This window comes from Anticarsia gemmatalis, chromosome 15 (genome assembly GCF_050436995.1).
Source record: "Anticarsia gemmatalis isolate Benzon Research Colony breed Stoneville strain chromosome 15, ilAntGemm2 primary, whole genome shotgun sequence".
In the NCBI taxonomy this organism is placed as follows: Eukaryota; Metazoa; Arthropoda; class Insecta; order Lepidoptera; family Erebidae; genus Anticarsia; species Anticarsia gemmatalis.
Window position 1 is genome coordinate 3,436,671 of NC_134759.1, and position 24,124 is coordinate 3,460,794.

The window sequence follows — 24,124 nt, forward strand, 5'->3', positions numbered from 1 at the left end:
AATATCATTACGATCAAAGAATTCACATAAAAGCACAAAAATATTCGTCAACAATTTTTATAATTTCATCATAGAATAATTTTTGATATAGATTAAATTTACCGTAAGGTACCTACGGTAGCTAACAAGTATTTTTGTGGTGTCGTAAAGTGTCGGGTCGTAGTCGGGCGTCGGTAGCGCCACCCGCCGCGTGGTTTATGCCGCGCGATGGTGCGATACCGCGCCAATGTGCACGCACCTTTATGGTATAATGTTACCTTCTTCAAGTGAAGTTATGTGCGATTCCACGCAACTTATACTTAAGCCGTATTAGGTAAATCTAATTTGCAACCATTTAAATTATTGTATTGGATGTGTTCCCGTTTATTGTGCTGTATATCTGTTGCTTATCACTACATAGTATAAAGTAAAGTCGCTTCCCGCATCTGCATCTATGCATGTATGTACATTTGTATGCTTAGATCTTTAAAACTAAGTACGCAACGGATTTTGATGCAGTTTCTTTACTAGATAGAGTGATTAAAAAGAAAGGTTTATTTGTAAAAGCTGCACAGATTTATAAATTAATGTAAACGTAACCAGCGGTCATGTATGACTAGATGTATGGATGTGAATGAGACAAGGGAAGTTTGTAATGATCGCTCCAAATGGCGTTGTTTGGTCTCTGTCTACCCCTATGGAAAAAGGCGTAATACTGTGTATGTAATAATAATAAATTTCTCTTACAAATTAAAATAGAAGTCATTTATAATAAAACTACAATTACTGAAAATAAATTAAAGAAAGAAGGTACCTACCTAATCGAAGTGTTACCTTATCTCAACAATTTTAATTACAGAACAACAACATAATATTTATTATTTAAAAGTAACTTCTCTTTTCGCGTGACCTTTTTAGTGTTAATAAAAAAGAACAATAATACAAGTATCGTAACCTTAAACATACATATTACTTGTAAAAGGTCAGGTTTTTATTTTTCTGATTATATTATGTCGCGTGTTGAGTTTTATGATCAAATTAGCGATATCTTAATTGAAACTCAAAATAAAAAATTGAAAAATGCAAACATTAGGTATGTTCCGTAAAGTCAAGTTCTTTTTGGAATCCGTGATATCCATACAATGGTTATTACAGACAGAGGCAGTTTTAATGGATATAAAGAAATGCAACGGCTATAGTCCAACAAGTAACAACTTAGTAAAGAGCCTCCTATGCAAGGTACACGGCTGTAGCCGCTGTAGAAAGCATCCAAAATTATAAATTTTGAACATCGGTCGTGCAGTGCTCTTTGTCACAACTACTTTATTTTGGAAAAACTGAATTTTAATCAAGATAGATCGTACATGCCAAGACTCTCTACTAAAATGTCGGACTATATCACTATGAAAAGTAATCCATTCTTGTTTACACATTCAACTTAACTCAATGTCCTAGAAAATTTAAGTAACAAATTATGTTTTTTTTTCTAGCAACATTTACCAAATGCCAATATTTAAAAGCACGTGGCAACATTACGAAATTGTCAGACAACACCCCCGCAGGGTCCGTTGTTATAAAATTCCATTGTAATAACAACAAAAACCTATTTACAAATACTCGCGCTAACGCCCACTCAAAAGGTGTTTATTTAAAATTTTATTTCACAATGCTAAAATGTCACATTTTTTCACTTTTCGCGCCATTTGATGCTATTTGTAATATCAACCAGAACACAAAAATATCATACACTACACGTCAAAGAAAATTCACCCTTATGCAATGATAATAAGAGCTACATAGAACAATTTTCCATTTTCTCAGCAGCATATTTGAATTTGTTCGATGTATCTGGCCGTTTCTTTTTTTTTAATTCGGACACGTGTCTATGGTCGTCCAATTTGTGTCTATTGATCTATTGTTGGGACTCTTTTGAATTTAATACCTTTCGATTTTATTATCTGTCATAAAAGATGGGAATGTTTTTCTTTCTATTCTTTGAATCATTTTGCCGACGTACCTACGTATTAGCAGACATAGCTGATATGTGGACGTTAAAGGAATTTATTGAATCAATCTTAATTGTCTATATCTTTCTCAATGGAAGAAAGTCACTTTAGAACCTCGATTCTGGCCGCGTAAAACCTAATTCTACAAATAGAAAAGATAAAGCTCAAGCAAGTCTTTATCACCATTTTATTTTTAAAGGTGCACCGTGCCCATAGCTTTGCTGATAGCGTCTAAAAATAAGATGGTTGGTACACAGCACGCAATATAACGCATAGTGTAACTTTGAACATTATGAACATAAATAAACATCTCCCATCTAGATAAGGGCTTGGGGTGTTATTCTCAAGATTAGAATCTTGGTGACAAACACCGCACTCCTATTGTGGTGGCTAAATTTGCTCTGCTATTTCCGATCTCCTTACGAGATTATTTTATTATTGTAAAGCCGTTCGAGATTAAATCGACGCGGGTGGAGCGCTCCAAAATGCTGAGTATCGAGTACTTTAAACGGGTAATTCGTGTGCAAAGAGAGGCGACGATTTTTTTTCTTTATCGATTTGATTTACGCCATTGCGGATGTTTTCCTTTGCATGATGGAATTAAAAAATAAAATTACGAAATCTAGCTAAAAAATACCTCAAAAACTTAAACCTTCTTCTATATATTACTATTTAAATAGAAAAATCAACAATAAATCCATAATTCTTAATCCAATCTGCAAAAAAAGAACTTGCACAAACTAACAATAGTTCGGCTAACGTCGTCCATTCTTCGGGCATTTTCGTGTATCTTCGGCTATTGTCGTGCTTTATCAGCTTTATTCGCTGTTCAAACATCTGCGTGCCGCCATATTGATATTACCTCCTTGCAACAAAAGATTATAGATTTGTAAAAGCTCTCACATTCTGTGGTCTTTTTATTAAGTTTACGATGTGTTTAGTTATAAATACGGATCTTTTTTTATATGTTAAACGGATTATTGAAGTTTATTTATATTGGTTGCTTGAAATACGGCTTTATATGGTTATATTTGGTGATAAAGTTTTAAGTATGTAGGCGGATTATAAGGTAGACAATGTTATAGTGTTGATAGTCATAAATCGAAATACGACAAATCGATTTCTATTAACGAAAATTTATTTTTCTCACATTCTGATTAAAACCATATGAATTATAATCATTTTTAATGAACACAAAACGTTACTTTTTGCCAATTATTTACTGGTATCAACCAATATTATCCAAAGTTGTCCTCAAATAAAACAATATTATAAAATGCCATAACACCGAATAATAAATGACATAATACAACAAATTAAACATAATAAACTCAAACAGTAAAGTTAAAAGCCATTAATATAAAAACCGTGTCACAATAAACACCCGCATAACCCGTAAATCGACTAATGAGCAGCCATTTTCATAAACCATAGAGTAAGAGCAACCATAGACTAAGAGTCGATGCGGGCCATCGATTTAATTCTCGATTATCACCCTTTAGTCGAGTGCTTGATTAGAGTCAATATGATTCGTCACTCTGGATTAAATCTGGGGATCTTTTTATTTATTGTTAAATGAGATGAATGGTGGCAGGCTGTTTCTTGTCATATTAATAAATTTAATGAAATGTGATCGAGTCGTATTTGATTGAACTAAATAGAGTTATTGATGATAATAGAAACACTTTAGCTTTAGTAAATGATCAGTGAAATTTATTGAAAGCAACTTTAAGTTTACTTACTTACGTTTTCATTTTAACAATAGATGGCTTGAAGATATGCATGTCTAAGAGTAAGTTTCCTCAATACAATAATACCTACTCCACAACAACTTTTTGGCCCGACTCGGAAATCGAAACTGAGACCTCTATGCGACAGTTACATAATAAATATCTACTTCCGATCACGCCACAGAGGCTGGCAAAACTTTTCAAATAATTAATTATTGCTATATTGTCAAAATCACATACACTTAAAAAAGGATCATTTAACGTTAACTACTACTTACTCCATTGGCATCTTAAGACATCATTGATGATTCATTCTCCGTATAATTCTTACACTCAATATTATAACAAACGATTGTTTAATATCTTAAAAATAGGTCAGAATCATTTAAAAGAGATGACAAGAGGTTTTATCATTTGTTTCATGATGATTGATGCATTCATGCTCAACTATAACAAATGTTACATTGGATTGTCACGAGATAATGTCTTACACCATTTAAAATATAGTTGTGCCTTTTAGTAATTAAATAGGTGCTCAAATAGTAAACACTACTTCCACACTTATCAATATTTATAAAACTCTTTCGTTACTAACCCCCGGTTGCTGAGGTACATTTAGCGGTAGTTTATCTATTCAATAATATATAAACTACCGCTAAATGTACCTCAGAAACCGAGAGTAAGTGACTGATGGACAACGCATGGGCGTAGAAACTGAACATTTGGTATGAACATTCCTTTAAGAAGTGTAGAGGAGCACTGAAAGAATGGTTAGGAATTACCCCCCGAAGAAGGTGAATCGGGCAAAGCCGCGGATGAAAGCTAGTTTATTATCTTGTTTTGTAAATTCCCTAAATTCTATTATAAGAAGGCTCCTATTGTATCGAACATTATTAGCTATAATACTAGATGTATTTTAACAAATCAAGCATTAGGGGTCGCAATAGAAATTCTATTAAATTTAAACTCATGTAAGAAGGGTTTGCGTTGAAATTCAAACCCACTATATTTTGATCGTATATTCTGTGCCATGTTCTCGTGGGCCAAGAGACTTTCAAACATATTTCCTACTAATTAACTGACTAATACTTTTTCTCCAGTATCCTCACTACATGTACAAACATCTCCAAAATCCATTAAAGTAGTCAATTGTCATCAGAAATTCCAGCCATAACTCGCAATTCCAATCAATAGTGCGTGTGTCCGCCGGCCCGGCGCCGGAGTGCTCCAGCATTCATTGCTACTGATAGAACATTGATTCAATGGGTCAGATCGGTTGACATCGCCATCAATACTGTTTAACAACGGCTACGAATTATGCTCGTGTACTTATATTAGTCTGCGGCATTTTGAGGAGAATATTCGGTACTAAGGAAAAAAGACCAAGCGTGGCTAAAAATGCGAAACGAGAGTTTAAATGGATTTAAAAATCTATACTGATTTATTTCAAAACCGCTAATTTGTATCCCAAGATGTAACCTTTTGTTGTCGGTGGGTTAATGGTAGCTTAGACTGGTTATCTTTGTAAAAAGCGCAATTTTGCTTACGTCTGCAGTATTTTTTATTTTACCATATTATAACTAAAGTAGGAGACAATATTAAGCTTCTCTATACTATAAGTTTATTAATAAACACAATCACACAAGTCAAACACACTTGATGAGAATGCACAATGAAATGATATTCTTGCAATCAACATCATCGACAGTCACATCGTAGTAACTGCAATCTCATCGAGAGAATTCATATAAATATTTAAATCACAATAAAAAAACCCATGCCTCACATAAAAACCAAAACCATGACGTCACTCATTCACCTCTTAAGTCTTAACACATTCAATTACATTCATTCCGTTCATTCGTTCAATATTGACTAGCAGTACTCCGGGGTCGTTTCAATTAAAATATATTACATTGTTACGATGTCCGGCGCGCGTAGGGTTAATTACTGTTGCACCGTATTCGCCTGATCTTTGGTCTTATGTATCAGTGTTGAACACCTTTCCATTTTGTAGTGCTGGCTTCAGATTGGGTGGCCCTTGATCTTCGAAGAAAACCAACGTAATTTATTTTTTACGAAAAGTTCAGTTTTTTTAAAGATTTTTTTGTTGGTAGTAGTTAGTTTCTGCGGAACCAATTATAGTGTATTTTAAAACTTCTATGATGTGATCATGTTAACCAAACTCTCCAATATCTAAATTTTAGCTTTACTCAGTTGATACCTATACTTATAGGAAATTGAACTAACTGCCTAACTTATTTAAAAATGTAATACGTTTAGCAAACGCAAATATCCGTGAGAGTAAATAAATCAACGGTCACCATAAACTTGACAAGTCTTGTAAAACCAGGCGAAATCTAATCCATGCGTCTATAACCTGATAAAAGTGAAAATGACTAAATATACAATATTCCGAAAAAAAAAAATATTGCTCTACTATTTACAAAAAACATTGTCATATAAATATTTTACCTAATATTCAGGCATCTTATTTATATCAACTTCTACTTCGCTGTAAAGCACGTGCCCTCAATTTGGCATATAACTGAATGCCTCTACGAACGCTACCAGTATGATTGAGAGTAACGTCGCGATGGCTCTATTAACGTTATTAAGCTCTAGTTAGAGTCGAGTGCCACCTGCCACATGACTAGTATCGACCTCCTTTACAACTCTACTTTATGGTTCTAGCTATTTGATGAAAGTATTTCGCAAGATGTAAAGTTTATACATAAAATATCTACTTAAGTATTGGAGAGCAATGCTAAATTGTACAGATTTAAAGGCTTTTTGAATAATAGTAATTAGCTATACAAACTTAGGAAAGTAAATTAGATGAATAAAATTGTAAAAATATTTTAATTTTAGCAGGAGCTTTGTAAAATGAAACCATTTTCCGTGTTAAGTTATTTCATACAAACCAAATTTGAGTGTTATAGCAAGTTTAGCTTCCGTTTCAACACAAATTTTCTGCTTCTTGTAAAGAATTTTAGACAAAAATTTTGTGTTTTCAGCAAAGAAATTGCTCCTCCATACTGACTCAACATAGCACTAAAGAATTTAATACGCAAAGCTTGTATCATACATCTTGTGATTACACATCGTTTATTCCGTCCTCCCGCTTAACTAAAGCCATACTTTTCCCTCTCTAGCGCGGAAATGCAAATTACATAAGATATTGTCCAGCTTACAAAACAAATGCCACACGACATCCCTCAATACTCCTTAAAAAAACACTCAAAGAAAAACCAACCTTATCTCAAATACACAAATCACAAAATGCAACAACACGATTATTCCCGACGCTTTTTAATTTTCGTACAAGTAAAATTAGACTTTAGTGATTATTAAATAAGGTTGGAAGTTCTCTTACGCGTTTTCTGTATCAATTATCAAGCAGCTGTCATCATTTAGTGGGATCGCTGGAACAATTAGGACAAGTGACCATAATTATGGTCGAAGGATTGCGTCACCACGTCTCAAGACAATACGACGCGTGGCCACACGAATTAGAATTAATAGTTACCGTTTATTGAATGAAAATGTAGGTTGTTCGGGCCTCCAGTGACGTCGCGACATTGTTTTGATGCCTTTTGTGGCTTGGGACGTCTATTCTTCTTTGAACTAGTTTTGATTAAACTTAAACGTACATTGAACTATTTTTTCTCGCCTGAAATGTGACTGACTTATACCTTTCTTTCACAATCTCCAGAGATTTTTAACTAATTATGACTATTCTTGACTCCTTAGTATTTGGTTTAATTAGATTTCTACAAGCATCTGAATTTCTTCTTAAATCTTTTCCAATCCAAAATTATAATAAAATGACGGTTGTTAAGAAAATCGTCTCCCACGAATATTAAAAACTTCACAACAGCAAACACGCAAGACATTGCAACAAGATTTCCAAACCATCAAGTTTGCAGATTTACCGCAAAAAAATCTGATTTATAACCTTAATCGCTTACCCTTCCGTGCAGTAATCTTAAGGAAGCAAAACAATGAGCATTAATCCTTGGACCCCTAAACAGACCCCTAAAACAGGCCCCTAGAACAAGCCCCTAAATAAAAACGCATAAGCATAATAACCCGTGAATGGTTGCAGACATTAATGCGATTAGGCCGGAGGTACATTTGCGCGTAACATTAATATTTTTTATTGTTATATGAAGATAGTCGTTATGATCTCGACCAGATGTCCGCTCGGTTTGGCTAACTGTTATAAATGTTGTGTTTTTGTGGAAACCCCCTTAATTTTGGGAGTAATGTGAAGTAAACATCGACTTTGCGACTTTGTGTAGACAAAGAAACGAAACGTAAAAAAGTAGTTTACTAAAAATGTATAGTAACTACTGGTATGTTACTGTACCAAATTTTAAAAGCCGTACAATTGTTGCCTTGATTAAAAGATACCCCATGGAAAGAATTGAATATTTTTATCCCCAAATATAAATAACTACGCTGCCAATATTAAAGTTCTGAAAAGTCACTGCCGTATGTTCAATACATATTTCTCAAATGTTAATATTCCTAAACGCACTGCGCACGGCATTGACGCGTGAGGAGATTCTCCAGCGTAAAAAGAAAATCCGGAATATAACTGTCTGCATACTAAATTTCATGGAAATCCATTCAGTAGTTTTTGCGTGATTGAGTAACAAACATCCATCTTAGCATCGTAACTCTCGAATTTATATTGCTCATATTAGTGACATAAAAAACCACTCTCAAAGTCCACGATACTCATAGCACAACAACTGGAAACAATTGCCAACAAAATACTAATCAAGTGAATTAAAAGCTACGTTGTTAACGAAGCAGTCTTCATTCAACACGACTGACAGTTGCACGTATAATTATAAATTAACCTAGTTTTATCATTACTCACTGCAGTAGTATGTTAACTAAGATTATTTGTAAGACACGATATAATTTGTACAATTAAATAATCTTATTTTTCTCTTTAAATGCTTGTTAAGAAAGTAGTATTCATATTTAAATTGGTTGTCGTAATTAATAGGAATAGTTCTTGTCCTTTTTCGTATGCATTTTCTTACAAGCTTAACTCGATTAGCTGCGATTCGTTTTGATTTAATATTTATCGTCTCTTTCAGTTTAAAGATCAAAAACCTGAAATCCGTCATAACTAAGCATACCTGAAAGTATCTTTATAATTACGGGATTTCCAATAAACTTATTTTTTAACAGTATAAGAAATCATAAAGTTAGTTGTGTTTCGTAAACTCATTATGCTGCTTCAATGAAAAGTTTTGTTCGTTTACGTAAAATAATTATAAAATTTATAAAGCACACAGCAAGAAATCAATCATAAATTGTAAATTTTGGTTCAACTCATTCGAACGCGTCGTCAAATATAATCAAAAGTCATTTGAAAGAGTCATGAACGTGTCAAAGTCAATGACCTGTGAAATAATTTGGTAATATATTATATTCTTACGACATTCATTTATTTGTACAACAATAGCTTGACAATGTCATCGGACAGGTGCGATGACCCAACACCTACTGCTTTGTTAAAGATGACATTTTCTATTACATTTTCATGTATGTTTAAAGACTTTATATTATGCAATTTGTGTATATAACTTATAGAACATCTCCTGTCGAAACGTTAACTTGAAATTACTGTTTTATTTCTTAAAATTAAGGTCCTATTCTGATTCCTCAAATTAGTTAGACTTAGCTTGGTTAAGTTTGAACTGCTAAATTACGCCCGGGCTCTTAACGTATGTAAAATATCGGTAGCAACATGCAAAATTTTACCAAATAAGTTAGTTTTAAAATAATTGTCTGATGGGCTATCCGAAACTTAACCATTGGCCATGAACATAATGCTATTTTGATTTTTAAACTAGTAAATGCAAATTACGCTCACAGTAAATCTCAAAAGAATGCTCTACAATAAAAACTCCGGATTCAGTCAAAAATATCAATCAATTCCTTTATCTTTTCCTGCCTAATAAGGTCTAAAATACAACCAATAATCCAAGCAATCAAAACCCTAATAAAGTTCTTTAATTATGAAATTATATCCACCTCTGAACGACACTGTGAGTTATCAAGTGCGTGCTAATGGAAGCAACACAATAGACTCGCGACTCTCTGTCGAAACTGTTAGGTAGTTAATGTACACTTTACATTGGTTTATTTGTGTTTTATTGTATGTTGCGGCATAGTACTATTGCGATAGTAGCAATGAAATGACACTTCTGTATTTGTTGAAGAAACTTTAAGATTCTTAATGAATAATTTATTCGACGTTTAAGGGCAAGATCTTTGTTTTGTCATCCTTAAAATGGTACCGAATCAAACGAATCCATCTCCATAAATAAATAAATTTCTTTAAATAGATAATTCTGTACTTGATAACAATCAAATCAGCTAAAAACACATTTTACTATAGAAATTCGACGAAGTGACGTGACAGTTTCGTATTTTCGTTGTTATCAAATGAGTGCCCAATAAAATGTTTCAATATGTCAAAATTACATTTTCAACATTTTTCTCGTTAACTCAATCGATCAAATTCCAAAATTTACTATTATTTACTTTAAATGGGCATTCAATCATCATCAATTTTATTTACATGCTGCGTACAGGGGTTTATAAAAATAATTTAGAAAATACAACGACTTTTCTTCATACCTTTATTTCTATTGACAAACATTCAACTTAAACAACCGAGTTTAATGTACCAAACGTTTTTCTATTACATTAAACCTTTTTTGACGACGTCATTAGTATAAGTAAGAGCATTTTGTGCGCCCAAGAAACGAATAAAATAGATTTATGATGCATTAAAAATAATCATAACAGATTAGTATAAAAATAACAGGGATTTTGGAAAAGAGACTACGGTTTTTAGAAGCCAAAAGCGCTTTATAATTCTAATCATAATTGTCTAATGTGGCATTTATTGTTAAATAATGCGTCGCTATATTATTAAGAACATTGCAGAATCCTGAGGATGATAAAGCATCAAACTAACCTATATTTCTTCTTTTCCAGATGCGTGCGGTCTATCAGACGTGTCACATATAGAGAGTCTACAGGAGAAGTCACAGTGCGCCCTCGAGGAGTACTGCCGGAGTCAGTACCCCAACCAGCCCACGAGGTTCGGCAAGCTGCTCCTAAGACTGCCTTCCCTAAGGACGGTCAGCTCACAAGTCATAGAACAGCTGTTCTTCGTGCGGTTAGTCGGCAAAACCCCCATAGAGACCCTCATCAGGGACATGCTTCTGTCCGGGAGCTCGTTCTCCTGGCCGTACATGGCGACCATGTGACATACGATGTGGAGGCAGCTGGCAGCGGCATGATCCACGCCCTACGGCTTCCCGCCGTACCTGCCAGGCCAGCGGTTCGACCCGTTCCAGCGGTACCAGCGAGAAGCCCAGCCCGAGGACGCCGTCACATCCTCGAGCGAGTTCCACGAGAACACCGAGACGAGTGACGAGTACTTCGGCTCCAGGACCAGCAGGGAGAGCGAGCGCCCGGATCCCTGCACCTTCGACCCCATATCAGCCTTCTACGCGCCCAAGTCCAGCGAGGAGTTCGACGCCAGCTCCGAGACGACGCAACAGAAAAACGCGCAAAAATCCCTCATGATAGACAATTTGTTGAACATTCGACAAGAGTGTAATATACCAGATATGAAGTAACGTTGTTCAGTGGGTCCGTAGTGTATTAGTTCAAGATATTTTGTTCCTCTGTAAAAATAGTTTACTATTTAATATTGTAAATAAAAAATGTTTTTATTATTGTAAATTGATAGTTAAGAGTTTTTCTACGATGATGGATGGATTTTTTTATATATTATTTTTTCTGATTCTTCTTTTTGTAGAAATTGTATAAATGCAATTTTGGAATGATAATGCAAAATGCAATAAAATGTACATCGGTCGTGCAATGTTGGTGTGTAGTTATATGTATAGAGATAAAGAAAGGAAGTTTTCAATGAATAAGAAAACTTTTTATACAGTTGTTTAGGTGGGGATAGACTGCTTTTGTTTTTAGACTGGGAACAAAAAAATACATGTCTTAGTAGGTTAAGCCGATATGATTAAAACGAATAATATCAAGGGTAGTAAACCTGAATAGAATGCTCAACTTGATACTAACACAACTTAACTCGTAAAGTTACTAGTCTAAAAACATAAGTAGTGTTGAACACCTACTAGATGTAACGATTGGACAAGGTTTTTCTATATTTTCTTTATTTTCCACTGGTGCTTTAGTGAAACACAAATATTTACGTAAATTTAATTTTTTTTACGAATTCCGTAAAGCATTTATAGATGACTATTGTTCCTTCAAATATTTCTTCTTTATATTAAATATGTCAAACAAGTTTGAGTAAAATTGTTTTTTGTTTGTTTTAACTTGTCTTTGTGTAAACAATAGTGAGAAATACAAATTATGTAAGTGTAGTTAACAGAAATGTTTTATTTAATCTATAGGACAACGAGAATTTTATTATAAAATATATAAATATTTTTATTCAAAACTGGAATTAATTTGACTTGTTTTTGTTTTTACAACTTAATTTTGTTTGTTAAAAATTTTGCTTGTAATTTAAACGACGAAAGTAATAATAATTTTGCAGACTATGTACTTATATGAAATGAATAGAATTGGAATTAATTTATTTCAAACACGACATTAACAGAATAATATAAAATATTTCTTAAACGAAAGGTTAAATGTTTATGTTACAAGCAAAATAACAAAATCAGGCAAATTAATATTTTTTTACTATATTTTCTCAAACAATTGGAAATTGTATGAAGTTTGTAAAAGAGAAGCAATGTATTTATTCGCAATAAACTTGTACAGTGAATGTAAAATAATGTCTGTGTGTATGAGAATGTATGGAGTTGTATAAAAAATAATATTAATGAAGAATAAAAGATGTCTCTCTGGATTTTGATTAATTTTGTTTTATTTACTCTTTAAAAGGTGGAAAATATAAAATACACGCATCGCATCTGTAATAGGTACATACCTGAAACTGGTATGCATCCCTGCTTTGACTTACTTACTTTTTCGTCCTATGCTATAGGGGCAGTATAATCATACATACACAGCTAAATGAGCTATACAGATTCTTTGATATAATACATATTCTGAAATTCAGAAATAATTTACTAATAATATAATTTTATGATATTTAGCAGCTCCAATTGCCTACAAAATAAACAAGAATACCTTTATACATTAAAGTAATTAATTACAAATTAAATTATTAAAATTGAAAACATAATACAAAGACTAATTATAGAAACATAAAGACTTTTAATACAATCAAATTAAAACCACACATCCCAAAAGTTTCTACTTCCAGTCACTAGGGAGCAGGCAATTAAAGTAACTACATGGGCACAATGTCCGGCGCGGGCACACTGGCCGTGGCGTGAGAGACTGCGCAAACGTGCTGGACACGCGATCTGTAGCCTACTGTGATTTGTACTACGAGAGCGCGTGGGAAGTGATGCCGAGTGTGCAAGTGATACGTTCATTAAATACATAAACAAATTAGTGTATATTTCATTTGACACTTAAAAATAAAATAAATATTATTGGACAACTTATAGACGGTCATTTGATTCCAAACTAAGCAGAGCTGGGTTGGTAACCAAATAACTGATAAACATACTTATATACTTGTAGCTACATTTCAAACACTAGAAAATTAAAAAAAATACACATACACAAAGAAAATACAATCAAATTAAAACTACACATCCCAAAAGCTTCCACTTCCAATCACTTGGGAGCAGGCAATTAAAGTAACTACACGGGCACAATGTCCGGCGCGGGCACACTGGCCGTGGCGTGAGAGACTGCGCGAACGTGCTGGACACGCGATCTGTAGCCTACTGTGATTTGTACTACGAGAGCGCGTGGGAAGTGATGCCGAATGTGCAAGTGATAAGTGCTCGAGTTCCCTTAAACAGGGAAGGAAAACATCGTGATGAAATTTGTTTAATACATTTTTTGAGGATATGCAAAGTCTCTAACCCGCTGTCTGCATTTGGCCAGCGTAGTGGAATAAAGGACTAGCCCCTCTCTTGTTCGAGACCTTTTCCCAGCGGTAGACCAGCTATGAGTTAAAAAATGTGTTTAGTTATTAATAAGAGTATTACAACTAAACAAATTTTCTTAGTAAACTATAGACTTACATATATCAAGAATGTCCTAACAAAAAACCTGAAATGACTGTTTATACTTCAGGAATGCGAAGGCTCCGTGATGTACGGTTAGCATCAAAAATATGTTACTTTACACTGTCACATTTTCTAAAAAAAAAATTCAATTACAATACTGAAATTAGGTACCACTGAATATTAACTGAAGAGCGTTGCATACCTATAAGAAAAATAAAAAAATACAGTTTACAGTGTTTACATATTTCTGAGGCTGACCGTACGTTCATACAAACATATAATTTTATCTAAGTACTTCACATATTATTTAACGAAGTAATAGATACAATTTCGAGAATCATTAAACACTTGCTAGCTATTCAATAATTAATAATATCTCTTCAAAAGTCATTAAAACAATTAAAAACACTATCAATCCATCAAAAATTCCCATAATTAACAATATACCCGACAAAAACTCCCACGATTTGACATCCGCGTAAAATCACGCGCGCACCCTAATATACAAATCACAGTTCTTTGTACGGAAGTCAGGTGGTACAATTAAATAGCCACTTCCACACACCTGTGAGCTAGGGTTGACACTGAGGGAATTTGATAAAAACTCCCACAGTTTTTTGTCTAGGGAAAAAAGGACACATGCTCATTAACCATAGCCTCCGTTTAATTTGTCAAATCTGTCGATTAATAAATTAGATTGCTGGGACTTTTGTTTCAACATTGTTGCTTAACAGTCGAAAAAATACGACTTAAAAATAATTTTGTGTATGTAAAAAAAATGCATAAAAAGGTGATCCCACACACATTATAGTACCCGACTTATTATGTTTTTTGACATCAACAGCCATCATGTTTCGGTTAATTTACATAAAAAATAGAAATATAAGCGCACTTAAATATTTTCTATTAATTTTTGTGTTATCCTCGGTGAATACCGCATGAAAATACATTTAATAATGTTTGATTTAATGCGAAAGTTAAAATTGACGCAAGCGTACATTATCTTAAAAATATTTTATACGATTTAAAGGCTAGGATAACTTGCACTTTATCCAACTCTCAACATCTTTAAAGTAGGCTGATATAACATGATTTCATTTTAATTATTCCAAGTTAAACAACAGTATCATACCACATAATAAACAACAAGCCTATTAAGTCCGGACGCGAGGTGTTTACGACACCTGTCCGCTAGCCGTCACGGCAGGAGTCCGTAACACCCGCGATCACGACATTACAACGTGTTTACATCATACTGATACAAATCATTACAGTTTTGAGTGTTAAGGTGTATATTCATTGTGCAGTGTCGAAATATTATAATTAAGTCAAAATACTTTACTAGTATCGCATGAAATTGTTCTCGTTAACCATAAATCAAAGTTCCCTGATATTATTTCAAATCCTTGCCTTATCTCAAAATTAGGAGTTAGTTCAACTGAACTTAACTTAACTTCAAAAATCATTTACTACTTCCCGTGATATTAAGCACACAAAAATGTTTTTATGACCATGTTACTGACCATTTCGAAAACTCTTTGGTACATATTATTTCTCTACAGCTTTATATGTTTATATAGGAAAATAATATATAAAAAGATAGGACGACAGCTTACTATTATGCTTATTTTCAGTCTCATCTAACCGTTGGGGTTAGATGAGACTGAAAATGAGCATTACTGAGTAAATTCATCACCAATAGCTGTTAAAAACACAACAGCAAACTGAAGTAACTTCTATCCTGTAAAACGTACTTCTAACCGTCGAATAAACGGTTCAAAACACTATTAAAAAATACAGTTGTACACAGATCTTATAAAATAACTTTAAAGTTATTATTTGTGTTCCAACACGTCACTTATATTAGGCGCTCCGCAGGTGGGTACGTGTTAGAAATATTAATGTGTTTGAAGTGTCGATAATGTTTACATTTAACTAAGTAATTAATACGATACAAGCGTTAATAGCCTTATTAATTATATCACGTAATATGATGCATACACATGCAGTGTTTGGGAGAAATATCGGAGATAGTTTCGTGTGTCCAAGTTATGTGTGGCGTAAAAAGCAATGGTAGATATTCTGTGCCATAACACTTTTCTGGGAAAAGAATATTATTATAGCTACGGCTAGTTTTTACAGTCACAGAGTTTTTATATCAGATTATTGTCATTGCTGCTACTCATGCGTCATTTTTAGAACTTTATGGTAACTCTTTAGCTAACTTTACACAAATATAATTAACGCAGCATCCAACATAAATATTGAACTTAAAGAAAACCAATACAACAAGTGTATTACACCGATTTACTTTGTAACCTTGTTTCTAGATTCATAATAGTTACTATCGTTTACATTAGTTGTAAAATAAAGCTTTATCCGTCTCTATAACCTTTCTTTTATCCAGATTTGAACACTCGCGACCTATCAAGCCTTATTTAAAACAAACAATTTGTTATCCCTCTCCAATCGTCCACAAAATGAGACAAAAAGTAGTACAAAAAGTGGGAGCAAAGCAGGTGTAAATCAGAACAGAGGTCAGACGTCAACAACGGTCGGTCACGCACGACACACGACACACAGTTCACGAGAAATACAATGTACTGACGTATTAATATACCACACAATTACTTTGGGAGATAGGCAGCTGGTTTTTTAAATGGTTGGCAAAAGTTTGCACTAAACTTCTGGCGGGTAAGTTTTGAGTGTCACTACAATATTTTCCAATTTCTGTTAGGTTCACAAGTAGTCCAGATTTAAATAGCAATGGGTTAGCTCTCTAATATGTGGGATAGTGTTAAAACGGAGCATTAGCATTGACGGAATGCTACCCCCTCCCCCCCAACTTACACTTGACCAGCATGGTAGGTTTATGGCTTAATTCTTCCCTCATTTCGAGAGGAGACCCTTGCCCAGCAGTGGGACAGCAACGAGTTATTTTTTTCTTTATTAGGACACAAAAAAACCATTTTCACTTTAGAAATTTAAATAATTTTCCTAACCTATCATATTAAAGCAAATAGCTGTAAACTTATTTTCAGCAGAAGCTACCATTTTATTATTATCAGTATATAATACAGTTATATGTATAAATTGTATTTATACCTACTAAATACAAAAAGCAATTGGAACAGGAAAACAGACGCTTAAATGGCTGTTATACAGTTACCTACTGCTATTCACAATTACTGAAACAAACAACACTTGATTAAAATATATTTGAACAACATTTCAGCAGAAAATAATAGTCTTTTTCGTATTAAGATGTCTTTTGGTACTCAAATATAGGTCACATTTTAAACTCCCTAACTTCTTAGGTATGAAGAACAATAAAATTGTTGATTAAATATACGCAATGTAGCCAAATAAACTCCTAAAATGGATCACAGTAGCTAGTTATACGTGAAATATTGTTTATCTCTTCTCTCTAAATATAAGTTAGGGATTATAAACTTAGGGAATTCTGAAATTTGAGACGCTGTTTATTGGCGTTACCTCAAAGATTTTTTTAAAGACAATATTGGTTCATATATACGAATTAAATCATCTTTAACATCGTTTAAATTATTTCATATAAGATTCATTTTCGCTCCAGAACATAATATATTAATGATTGTCCTCATGTTTTCCTTGTCGGTGTTGTTTGTAATTTCAGTGGTTTCAGGCTAGGTATAGGGCGGGTGGGCGTGGCAAAGGTCGCCCAATGAGGTCGGAGGTCACGACCCACGACCCCGCGCTACTCGGCGCGACCCGCGAGCGCACACTCCGCTCTAAACGATTGATTCGTGCCAACTTTGACGCCCCTGTACCTCTATATCTAAGTATTTTATACTCTTGTACTATAGGTAGGTATGTAGGTAACTCCATGAAGGAATAAACGGTCCTTAAGGGCGGTGGAAAGTCGTAAAAACTCGTTTTATAGAAGTTAAGGCGTTGTCTTACGTATGAATATGGTGTGACGCCGCAAAATGGGACAAAAAGGAGCAAAGCAAACGCACTAGCCTTTATTTTTGCATCTTATAGCCATAGATCTGTTCATTAGGTATCGGGGTATTAAGACTGACACTAGCCTACTGAATCGAAGAGACCAGAGAGAGACACGTCTTCAGCGTAAGTAGGGGAGAGTAGACGTATGTATGTATAAGGTAGGTGTAAAATGGTGATCCTCGTGACACAGATTGAAACCTGCGCCGCTGCGCAGTAAATTTCATGAAACTGGAAGTTTATATTGATGAAAATTAAAGGCTGGTTACTTCTTTACAGTCAAATCTTGACTTGACAAAACACAAATATACAATTAATGAATTCCACAAATAATTGTTTCGTGATCGACGATCATTAGAAAACAGTGGTATTTGGTAGCAGCATGGCTACTTACAAAGAGACTTGACCTCTATATCTGTGTGACCTCTATGTCTCAACGCAATCCTAGGTTTACAATGAATGGTACCTATGTTGCTATACTCTAATTCAAGAATAGATATTTCAAATGTCATTGTTTATTGGAGATATTAGCACAAATATGTATCAGAGCCTCGCTATCAACATCGGTCGTGTGAGGTCAACAGCGCTCAGTTAACAGTCACATCAACATGTCGCCCCTGGCTGTGACTGTACAGTCAACAACACGCAACGTCGAACCATATTCGATGGGAACAACTATATCTTGATTCTTATTATCGAAGTAGATCATTTCGACAGCCTCCGTGGCGCAGTGGTTATGGTTGCCACGCCAATACCATTGCGTCGGGAGGTCGTGGGTTCGATTCCCACACGGAGCAATTATTTGTGGATCACACAAATAATTGTTTCGGGTCTGGTCTTCCTTTGTGTTCCTTGTTTGTATGTTTGTAAAGTCCCCGCGACACAAGAGCAAATCTTAGTGCGGGAGTTGTCTTTCTTAGAAACAAAATAAATATAAATAAACAAAAAGAAAAACTATATCTTGATTCCTTTTCGAAATAGATCATTTGAAGGTTTGGTAAACTTGGCAGTGTTTGTTTTGTAACTGAATTTTGTGACAAGAGGCTATGCAAAGGGTGACAAATAAATAAGATTGAAGTAAAAAACTGTTAACATAATAATAATCTGACCATAAGACTAACTTTCAGTCTAAGCAAAGAAATTAAGGGGAAAGTTTCTTTCGTTTTCTATCATCACGATTACTTACAAAATCAAAAATATGTTAGAATTCTTACCCACAGAACAAACATATTAAAACTGTCTGTTTGTCTGCCTGTCAAATCATACAACTAATATAGAAGTAAGTTATGTAGCATAGAGATAATTAAAAACCCTTAGAAAAATAGGCTACTTAAAGAAAACAGCTCCTAAACTGCTGAAATAAGAATAAAACCTTTGTACACAAGCAGAGTTCTACGTAGTTACTTATATATCAGAAGGCACATACAAACGGTTCACATAATTATTTTATTTGGTCCATAACTAGATGCGCACCACGGAACTCGGGCCAACCTGTCAGCCACATACGTTACTGGTAGACACTTTCAAGAAACTAACATTCAAAAGGTAACATTTGAAAGCCTACCGCCCGATCACCCATTTTCTATACAACAAAAAGGCTTTACACAACATCCATTACTTATTTCCTACTACAAAAAACCCTTACTAGTCTGTTTAAACCAGCAATGTATGTGTTACATTGCGTTATAGTGTGGTAGATTTGGAGTGAATGCGTTGCTGTGACGTGGAGCTGTCAATCACAATCAAGCGCGACCACCCGCGCGATTAGGCGCTGGATATGGAAATGGACAACTGTGGAGTAGCTCGTAGTTTAATGATGTAACAAAACTAAAAGAAATACCTGTTATTTATGTAGCTTTATACAAAAATATTGCTGTAATCCGAAATATTCCTAAAGTGATTAAAAAGTTATTACAGTATTTAGTTTCGTTTCTTAAATTTGCATAGTCTGTATATCTATATTGAAAATATTTTTTCTAATTAATAATGTTAAGAAAATTGAGTCTTTATCTTCACTTATTTAGACTTTCTTTTGTCGATGAACACATCAACTTCTTTGTTTACACCATCAACTTTATCTAAAAAGGCAAGACATACATATTACCGAGTGTTCTTAACGTATCATCATGTCTCTTAACTGGGCTTATCACATCCACACGTACCACGGGTAAAATATATATATTTTTTTGCAAAGTATATGTATAGAGTTACCAATTAAATATAACAACCAAAATAACAACTTTCAAAACAAAAACTTTAAATAAGCGACTCCATTTCTTCCCCTATTCCAATCACCTAGGTGTACAGCACGTTTACCAGATATCTGTCCGTCTCCTTATCGCTCTATCTCACACCTCACAATAGACACACAAAACAATATTTTTGATTTCCACATTATACTGTTTGTTCCATGTACCGTTGGCTTACCTATTATATTGTACAGGACAATGTGATGTGCCTTATCGGAAACTTGCAAACTAACACCGTTAGTGCAAGCTATCTAACTGTGGTTTAACGGTATGATATTGATACGGTATGTATGTATTATAATTCCCTTAATACGCATCTCTCACATTTTACTGAACATTTCCGTGCGATTTTGTATGTTCACTGTTGCATGTGAAAGAAACAAGACTATAGAACTATTATCATAGTCCTAATTCTGATGTTGTGTTGTATATCACAATTTAGACACTGAACGTTTGTAGTGCACATGTCCTGTAGTTTTAGCTTTCGAATTATCTCTACATAAAAAGCGTTATAAGAGTAATAAAAAAACCCTTAACATTAGTGTTATGTTAGGGTCGGAATAATATGAGATTTTCATTCTATGTGCCCAGTAAGTACATTGTATCTAAGCTACAAGATACTTCATAGTCTGTACAAAGATTTATATATCCAATCTTCCATTCCAGAAAAAACAAACCAACTTATATCAGCCAAACGTCTAAAAGCCCAAAGAAAACAATAGCCTCCGAATAAAAAGCTATAAAAGCGTTAATCCGCACTATCGAGAGTGACAATTTATAGAGAGCCGCCCGCCCTCGCCGCCCTGGTCGCCCTGCGCCGCCCTCAGCCGCCCTGAGCCGCCCTGCGACGTTTTACTGCCCAGCGCACGACCCTAATGAAATTGACGACGTTCCGATATAAAAGAGGAAAGTATCGGCAGATATATCTTAAGATTACTTACATAAGAAGGTTTTTATAGGTTAAAGTTGGTAAGTTCAAAATCACTAGGAAATGTACAGCCATTTTCATGAAATCCGTGAAAAAGGTAGACATTTTAACTCCGATATCAGGATTTGTCCTTTTAGAAATAACAATAAAAAAATCTTGTATCTGTTACCTTTGTTTTTTACTATTACACTATTAGTTTTTTTTGGTCTTGGTTATCGCTCTCCTTAATATCATTATCATTGACCTGTACAACACAGGTTTATTATTGCAAATGATTGACGTAACGTCCTGTATAATTTGTGCACTTTCGTTCGTAGCTCAAAGTGTACCTTCACAAACTTAACCCTTATCCGCTTAAGCATCAAGCTCAAAATTTATCTATGTCTTTACCCATATTTTTTATTCCTAAGATAAGAACATCTCCACAGTAATCTCGACATACTCCACCTCACGTATATCAGACCACAGATGGTGAAATTGGCGCGGACGTGTAAAAACAAACGTCTCGTCCCTTATCCGCAGTTTTTGTGGACAGCCGTGACGTCACCACTTAGCGCTAAAATATATCCGCATTGTTCGACACCAGGAGGAAAACCTGTTGGTTTGTGTTACTCACTTTATTGGAAGGCATTTAGATGATTTTTGTTGAACTACGGACTTTTCAGATGGTTATAGCCTTAATCGCTATTACCTAATCGACCTGTGGGTTAAGCAACCATTGGCGCGGTAATTTTATAGGTGGGTGACCGCATAGAGGTATTTGGGCGTCTCCGTGCTTCGGAGGGCATGTAAATAGTCGGTCTCGGTTGTTGTCGATTCAGATAACAGTCGTTAAGCCATGTCAACGGCCTTTCGGGCTTGAGCAACTTTGACACCACCATACGACATTTGACCACTAACAGAACAGAACCTAATTGACACTTATCAAACCTTCGTCTAATACTTTAGGATACGTTTTGACCCTCTAACCACATTTGTACATTTCTGTTCATTTCTGAACAAATATGTATATAGGCTCACATGTAGTAAAGGATTTAAGATAATACTCTATGTACATTTCTACATTTTGATTAAGTAATGAGTTGATTGGTTACGAAAGGTATCCGAAATGTGCACGCGCGACTTTCTGTGCTCAACACAATCAGTTGCAGATCGATGTAACCAGTTTCAAACTTAGAACTTATCTATAAATTAATTTTGCCAAATGATTTTCAGTTCAGTGATATCTCATAACGCGACTTGATTAGTTTACATCGTATTTAATCTCAATTACTCTAATTTTGGCAATTAAAGGTTAGGATACCTTATTTGTTAACCAGACGTTTCGATCGAATTACATCGACCGTGGTCACGGGCTGACCACGTTTCCTTAACTTTAATTTTCAATTCCGTTTAAGACCTGTTACATTATTATATTATCAGTTACTCAAAGCCATAACTTCAATAATAAAATAAAGAAACATACTTCCGCAAAAGCTCTCCAAGCTCTTTGTCTGAAGCACACGAATTCGTACACAAACAATTTCAATTTTATCGTTTCATCTGGTGACAGTTCGCACCTTAATAAACGGGAAATCGGAGCGTAAAAAACACAATAACAAAACAACAGTATCAAAGACATCTGGCGGTGGGTGAAAATATAAAAATCTGGTCCGAAAACTTACCCAACCTTTTAGCTAAATTTCAAATTCTGCGTTGAATTGGTCCAATTTACATAGTCATAAATATATTTGATTCCCGACATTGTCTTGGGTTTTGCCGTGGGGTGGGTCCCACCCCTGCGGTTTTTTTACCCTTAAGATAAGAGATGTCAAGAGTTGACAGATGTCGTGACGTTTTTCGAGTAAAAACAAGAGATTGTCAGTCGGAGGCTGCGTGCCGCTTTTTGAATGATAAAAAGTTGAAAGAAATGTTGTGATTTTTATTAGGAACTAATGAAAAAATCGTGTCATATTTTAAGTGTAAAAACAGTTATATTTTTTTATGCTATGGAACAATATAATTCCCGGGGGGATTTTAAAGATTTTCGAATTCAAACCTTTTATTATTTTAAAATATTGTCTAGTAATTTAAATCAGTTTGAAAATAAAGAAACTAAAGGCGATGTATTGTACCAGTGTGTCGCAGTGTAAACAGCGCAACATTTTCATAACTGACACCCAGATCTTCCCACACATCCGATCAAAATCTTCATATAACACAAAACTATTATGTCTATCAAACCAAACATAAATTCCTAGACACAATAGAGCGCCGGATCAAAACGGACACAGACAAACCACTTTCACATTTATTACAATGGCATAGAGTGTAAAATATGCTGAGACTTTTTCACATCAAAATATTCAACTTCCCAAACATTCCCATATTTGCTTACCGTTGATCAAAAAAAACTTTTGTCAAGATACCGTCCGAAATCTTGTGATTAATGATTTCAACCCGCCACCGGCTCCATGGTCCAAACGACCGGGGGTCTAAGAAAACAAAACGTACATACTAATGATATGGGTAATGGCGCAAAATAATTGTTGTAGAAACCATTAGCAAGTAAACGTTTTCAATGACCTGTTTGCAGAGCTGCGATGGCCAGTTGAACAAACATGGCTGTCGCTACATCATTAATTATTTGGCTTTGTCAACCAAAATTCGCATGGTCCTGTGTAAGTCGTTAACACCCTTGCTTTTGATGCAATTTGCCGGATTTTAGTAAAATTGGTAGATCTTATTCTTATTTACTGAGTCGCAAAAGATGGATGATACGTTGATTAAATTAATGATAGAGTATCGGTGGTCAGCATACACATAATGCGGCTATTTCAGTCAATAGTTTAGCTAACGTATATGGTTTAAGAATCAGTTAACACGAAGAGATTTGCAGATATTTACATTATCATTGCATTGAGAACTATATTATATAAGTACAGAAACAAAACGAATCGTGTACCGTTGTTTCAAGAGCGACGAATCCTCTCCATAACTATTAGCGCAACCAGAAATGGATTGCAAAAGTGTAATACTGTGGTCTGGAGACCGACACGTGTCTGCAACTTGCACAGCCCTT

The 24,124-nt window shown here is 34.6% G+C and overlaps 1 protein-coding gene across 1 annotated transcript in view; it reads left to right on the forward strand.

Moving 5' to 3' along the window:
* svp (COUP transcription factor 2) overlaps window positions 1–11,166 on the forward strand; it is a 65,353-nt gene extending 54,187 nt beyond the window's left edge. The window contains exon 3 of the mRNA XM_076123260.1: window positions 10,748–11,166. Within this exon, the coding sequence (XP_075979375.1) occupies window positions 10,748–11,022 (275 nt within the window). The 3' untranslated portion in view covers window positions 11,023–11,166. The remainder of the gene's footprint in view (window positions 1–10,747) is intronic.
* Window positions 11,167–24,124: the final 12,958 nt, after the last annotated feature.